The sequence below is a fragment of the Sinocyclocheilus rhinocerous genome, unplaced genomic scaffold (genome assembly GCF_001515625.1).
Source record: "Sinocyclocheilus rhinocerous isolate Xijiao unplaced genomic scaffold, SAMN03320098_v1.1 scaffold3915, whole genome shotgun sequence".
NCBI classification, from domain to species: Eukaryota; Metazoa; Chordata; class Actinopteri; order Cypriniformes; family Cyprinidae; genus Sinocyclocheilus; species Sinocyclocheilus rhinocerous.
This window is the reverse complement of record NW_015641097.1, coordinates 1-6,606: the sequence shown is the minus strand read 5'-3', so window position 1 is coordinate 6,606 and position 6,606 is coordinate 1. Positions and strand designations below refer to the sequence as shown.

Here is a 6,606-nt window from a genome sequence, read left to right as displayed (position 1 = left end):
TCATTACTATGCGATTACCTGAGTTTTCTAAGTAATCGCCTGGACGCTATGTGTTTCAGCACGACATTACTATGTGACTGCTTGAGGGTTTCAGCTATTTGACCATGTGGCTGCTAGGGTGTTCTGGGTAGTTGCCAGGACATTACTATGCGATTACCTGAGTTTTCTAAGTAATCGCCTGGACGCTATGTGTTTCAGCACGACATTACTATGTGACTGCTTGAGGGTTTCAGCTATTTGACCATGTGGCTGCTAGGGTGTTCTGGGTAGTTGCCAGGACATTACTATGCGATTACCTGAGTTTTCTAAGTAATCGCCTGGACGCTATGTGTTTCAGCACGACATTACTATGTGACTGCTTGAGGGTTTCAGCTATTTGACCATGTGGCTGCTAGGGTGTTCTGGGAGATTGCCAGAATGTTGCAATGTGATTGCTCAAGTGTTCTGGATGGTTGTATGGATGTTGTCTATAAAATAAAAATTATAAAACATAATAAACTGTTTGGTCGGAGCTGATAGCCTAGTGGGCAGTTCACCAACAATATAACGCCATTGCGTTGCAGGCGTCCCGAGTTCGAATCCCGGCTTGAGGACCTTTCCTGATCCCACCCCCCAATCTCTCTCCCACTTCGCTTCCTGTCTACTCTACACTATCTTAATAAAGGCAAAATGCCAAAAATAAATCTTAAAAAAAACAACAACTGCGTTTGATCAGAGAAACAGACAGCGCTTCACCTCTGAGTTGTAGTCGAAGCATTTGTCAGGTCCTTTCCGATAGCGGGCGGAGTTTAACACCTCACACGGATTCTCTTCTTGAGCTGAAGAAGAAAATTAAGGAAACGCCACAAGCTCAGTCTGTCATCTGTCCATCATTCAAACACAGATGACAGCTGATTAGTATCTGTTAGTGTCGCTCTGTGAGCAGAGGATTATGGGAAGGAAGGATACACTTTGTTCTGACAGGTAGGAGTTTCTCGATCTCGCAGGAGCTGCAGGGCAGCGTCTCTGCCACCACAAACAGTAGGTTTGTGTTTTCTATACGCTTGGCGTGGAACAATCTGACAGAAAGAGAGTTTGTGTTGGGAAAAGTGTGTATTAAAATGCACTTATGACTTTTTACATACACACACACACACACACACCTGGAGCAGTTCCCACAATCCTGCAGCATGTTAAAGGAGTTGGTGGTGTTAGTGAAGTAGAACTGACTGTGAATCGTCACACAGCTGCTGCTCCCTTTAGTGCCCGAACTCTCAGCCCAGACATCTTCTAGAAGACACAATTGAACATAATGCAATCCCAGAATGCTCAAAGCTCATTTATAAATGTATTTTAGGAAGTATCGACAGAAAATGTCTAATTAAAATGTATGCGCTGTATATTTATTGAGTTTGGAGTATTGGCTCATTAGTTTAGCAACATGTTAAAGGGATAGAATTTTGGGTGAACTGTCATTAATTACTCACTATTTATAAATGTATTTTAGGAAGTATCGACAGAAAATGTCTAATTAAAATGTATGCGCTGTATATTTATTGAGTTTGAAGTATTGGCTCATTAGTTTAGCAACATGTTAAACGGATAGAATTTTGGGTGAAAACGCAACTACCACTTTTAAGGCCCAGAAAGGTAGTAAGGACATCATTAAAATAGTCACATCAGTGGTTCAACCGTAATTTTATGAAGCTACGAGAATACTTTTTGTATGCAAAGAAAACAAAAATAACGACTTTATGACGTAGAAGAGAAGAAATGGTTAAATATAGTCATTATTTTTGTTTTCTTTGCACATAAAAAATTGCTCTTGTAGCGTCATAAATTTACAGTTGAACCACTGATGTCACAAGGACCTCCTTACTCCTTAATACTTACTCCTTACTACGTTTCTGTGCCTTAACTGCGGTAGTTGTGTTGTTGTCTATGCAGGGTCAGGAAGAAATGGTTAAATATAGTCATTATTTTTGTTTTCTTTGCGCAAAAAAAGTGCTCTTGTAGTGTCATACAATTACAGTTGAACCACTGATGTCACAAAGACTATTTTAACCTACGTTTCTGTGCCTTAACCGCGGTAGTTGTGTTGTTGTCTATGCAGGGTCAGAAAGCTCTCGGATTTCATCAAAAATATCTTCATTTGTGTTCAGAAGATGAACTAAGGTCTTACAGGTTTGAAACAACATGAGGGTGAATAATTAATGACAGAATTTTCATTTTTGGGTGAACTAACCGTTTATTGTTATGTTATTCGTGTGATTGTGCACTGTTGAATTATGGTTAGAATGCTGTCTTGGAAGAGGATCCTGCTAAAAAAACAAATCAAAAATATCTTAATTTAAGGTCTTACGGGTTTGAAACAACATGAGGGTGAATAATTAATGACAGAATTTTCATTTTTGGGTGAACTAACCGTTTATTGTTATGTTATTTCGTGTGATTGTGCACTGTTGAATTATGGTTAGAATGCTGTCTTGGAAGATCCTGCTAAAAAAAACAACAACAACATCTTAAACCAGCCTAAGCTAGTCTTAGCTGGTTTAAGCTGGTCTCCCAGCCTGAACAGCTGAAGAGTGGCATATAAAACCAGAAAAACAGCCTGACTGGTTTAAGATGTTTTTTTTTTCAAGGAAGATGTGTCAAACCTGTGGTGAACCAGCTGCTGTAGATGAGTCCATACAGGAACTGCTGCAGGACAGACCTGAAAGAAACCAGAAAAAATAACACATGAGTATCTGAATAAACATTATTAGGGTATGAAACCAGATATGTTTGATGTTACAAATGTCTACTAAATGTTGTCGTAACAACCAACAGGGGACATTTTTAAAAATAGTGTAGAGGTATTTACCACGCCGCTGCTGACGTCCACCAGGCCAGACTGAGAAAATCAGCAATGGAGGGCTAAAGAGAATAAAACTTACTTTATGGGTTTTCCTAGAAGGAGAATTTAACTGTAGCACCATAAATAATTTAACATCAATGTGATGGTTCTCCATGAACTAATCGGTTTCTCACCACATAGAATCCTCTGTGCGCAGCTCCCGTGTGGCTGCTGGCTGTCGGCTCACAGGCTGACTGATACTGGAAGGTCTGATGACGGGCGTAGATTGAGCTGTTGTAGAGGGCGAACATCAGGTAGGGGTCGACCTCGCCGAAGAACAGACCCACCTGAGACAGACGTGGACATAAAGACCAACAAACTCAGGATTAACCTCACCATTTTTTTGTGTATTTAAGACTAATTTAAATTTAATTTGAATGATTTCATGTGACATTATTTTTGGTGTTTCTGAACATCCACCTTCTTCCAGTGGTCTCTCTGATTGGACATCACCAGGAAACCTCCGTCATCGATCAGGTAACACAACAAATCCTGAAACATAATAATATCTACATTCAAGACCAGATCAACTAACACAATGATCTGTTATCATGCAGAGTTTGTGTGTGCAGGTTCTCTCACATCGCTGTTCACTTCACAGTCCATCTCACAGGATCTGGAGGGGCCGCACTGCACAACACAAACAGGAAGTTATGATCTCTCACTACACTCATGCCCATACAGATGAATATAATGTTAGAAGAGGATGTTTTTCTTCCATTATTACAGCTTTTCCAAACAATCGTACCTTATGAGCGGCCTGTCTGCTGTCTGACACATTGCTGGCGAGTATCTTGAACTTGTCGACCCAGGCCTCCAAATCCAGCTTAACTCCGACCACTAATAACAGGAACACAAGATGAAAAAAGCCAGGGACAGACCTCAGAATCGCTTCTAAAGAGATTTGAACCTCAGGCTTATCAAAGAGGAAAGGACACAAACATGCTGTTTCAGAGAAACACACCTGCAGGCTTCATGGTTTTGCCTGAGATCACGACCTCCACGGCGGTGGTGACCAAAATCCCCACAGTGCCATTCTCTGAGATTAACAGATCATCCATTGCTAAACACAAATATCAGAGACATTAAAACGGTGAAAAGCTTTCATACAGGGATGAATATCACACATATTAATGTATAAAGTCAACATGAGATCAAAATTATACTTTCTTTTATTTACTTTCTTAACATATGTTCCTGTCAACTACTTCATGTTGATGTAATCTTATTAATTTTACAACAGTGGTTGACCAATATGGGGTGCCCAGTATATAATATGCAATTTAATGATTGCCAAAAAACAGCAACAACAACATTATTTCATTATGGCTGCTGTGATTAGTTATTGCCAACATAATACTGTTATTTCATTATGGGTCCTGTAATAGAAAAATCAGCTCTGTAATAATTCATTACAAGGCAATATTTAGTAATCAAAGCTATTATATTTAATTGTTGGCTGTAATATTTAGTAATGATGTTGAAATATTAATTCATCCATGGTGTAATATTAATTTATTAATCTGGAATATTTAGTAATACATATTTTTATAATTATTAACCAATATTAAAATACATAAATACAGCTATAATATTCAGTTAGAAATTTTATGTTTAGTAATCAATACTGTAATATTTATTAATCAATGCTCCAATTTATTAAATTACAGCTGTAAAAATTAGTAATCAATGCTGTAATATTAGGTAATAAAGTAATAATTAAAGAAAAGCTGTAATATTTAGCAATGAATGCTGTAACATTTAGTAATAAATACAGAAATATGTATTTATCAATATTTTAATATTAAAAAATTAGTAATTAAAGATGTAATATTTAGTAATTAATATTATAATAATTGAAGAACAGCTGTAATATTTATAATGAATGCTGAAATATTTCTTAATCAACATTATAATATTTAATTAGAGCTGTAATATTTAAAAATCAATGCTCTAATTTTTTGTAATTAATATTGTACTAATTCAAGCTTAATAATTAATGCTGTAATATTTAGCAATCAATGCTGTTACAATTGTTGATACATTTTGCAGCTGACTTAATGCTAATCAGTTATTAATTCTATTATTGTTTGTGATTTCTTGGTTCAGATGAGGTCTCACAGGTTCGCGCTGGCGCTTTGAAGATGTAGCCTTTGCTGTCCAGAGTGCGACGGAAGAAGTTTGAGTTCAGAGGTTCAGGATCCTCGTCCCATGATTCAGCAGCTCTGAAACACACACACAAACATATGACGATGAAGCTAATTGTAATCGAGTGAACATTAGCCGAGTCAGAAGCTCCGTCACTCACGTGTTGGGGTAAACGCGCGTGACGCCTCCATTGGTGGATGCGAACAGCGCCAGGAAGCCGTACCTGCAGAGATCAGACTGTCCAATAAACATCTGAATCCTGTTAATACAGAAAAATCAACAGACTGTGACGGGTCTGATCTTACGTGTTGAGATCCTTGTTCTGCCAAACGCGTGTGGCGAGATTCCAGAGGATCCCAGAATCCAAGATCAGGTTATGAATGAGACCCTGATCACCTGTGAGCACATTACAAAACATTCAGTCAGACGCTTCTCATGGTTCACTGAAAGATTCTTGATTGGAGACAAACGTTTCGCTAAATTCATCCCCGTGAGGTATCTTCACATTTCACATAATGAGAATGTAAAATTATTAAATTATTCAAATTTAATTTTAAGCTCATGATGATTTATTCGTTCATTATGACTGCTGTAATTAGTTTTTGCCAATGTAATACTGTTATTTAATTATGGGTGATATAAAAAATATAAAAAAAATAAAATCAGCTCTGTAATATCTAATTATAAGAGATAAAATATTTCACAATCAATACTGCATATTATATTTGTTTTTAATAAAAAATTGTGACTGGATTATCAATGGTTTAATATTTAGATTATAATATTGATTAAAAAGTGCAGAAATATTTAGTTAGAGTTGTAATATCACATAATCAGTACTGTAATATACAATTATTAGTATTTAATAATCAACATTTAAATATTTATTAATAGATTTTGTAATAAAATATAACTAGTGCTGTAGTATTTATCAATGAATGCTGTAATATTTATTCATCAATACTGTAATATAATTAAAACAGTAAAATTGAATAAGTAATACTGGAATAATTATTAATCAATTCTGTAATATAACTAGTGCAATATTTAGTAATGAATGCTGTAATGTTTATTATCAATATTGTAATAAAAAATTAGAAATTAGATTGAAATATTTATAAATCACTATTGTAATATTAAGTAGAACTGTACATTTAGTAACTAAAGCTGAAATATTTCTCAACTCTAATACTTTAGTAATGCATGCTGAAATAATTATTAATCAATATTTTAATATTTAATTAGAGCTGTAAGATTTCATAATAAATGCTGTAATATTTCATCAGAGCCACAAAATTGCTGCTATAATATTTAATAACTATTGCTTAAAACGGAATTATTATTGCTGCAACATGTAATATTCAACGCTGGTGTGGTCTAGAGGTGAACGTTACTCACAGTCTTCAGATTCAGGTGAGATCTCCACCATCAGAGACAGGAAGTCCGCCAGGAACTGTGTGTTATTCTCAGCCATCTGCAGATGCTTGCAGTATTCTCTATATATATTACAGAGAGAAATAAAGAGATTGAACGACCACACATTTACACAAAACACACAATATCTCAAACATTTACCAGAGGAA

At 35.9% G+C, this 6,606-nt stretch overlaps 1 protein-coding gene across 1 annotated transcript in view; it reads right to left on the bottom strand.

Annotated features, from left to right (window-relative positions):
* LOC107754613 (voltage-dependent calcium channel subunit alpha-2/delta-2-like) overlaps positions 1-6,519 on the bottom strand; it is a gene marked incomplete at its 5' end in the record, with an annotated part of 7,917 nt that extends 1,398 nt beyond the window's left edge. Inside the window, 14 exons of the mRNA XM_016571126.1 lie at positions 736-818; positions 949-1,058; positions 1,143-1,269; positions 2,637-2,692; positions 2,843-2,895; positions 3,010-3,162; positions 3,296-3,367; positions 3,458-3,505; positions 3,624-3,715; positions 3,840-3,938; positions 4,997-5,100; positions 5,184-5,246; positions 5,329-5,419; positions 6,422-6,519. Coding sequence (XP_016426612.1) covers positions 736-818; positions 949-1,058; positions 1,143-1,269; positions 2,637-2,692; positions 2,843-2,895; positions 3,010-3,162; positions 3,296-3,367; positions 3,458-3,505; positions 3,624-3,715; positions 3,840-3,938; positions 4,997-5,100; positions 5,184-5,246; positions 5,329-5,419; positions 6,422-6,519 — 1,249 coding nt within the window. The remainder of the gene's footprint in view (positions 1-735; positions 819-948; positions 1,059-1,142; positions 1,270-2,636; positions 2,693-2,842; positions 2,896-3,009; positions 3,163-3,295; positions 3,368-3,457; positions 3,506-3,623; positions 3,716-3,839; positions 3,939-4,996; positions 5,101-5,183; positions 5,247-5,328; positions 5,420-6,421) is intronic.
* Between the last annotated feature and the right edge of the window lie 87 nt (positions 6,520-6,606).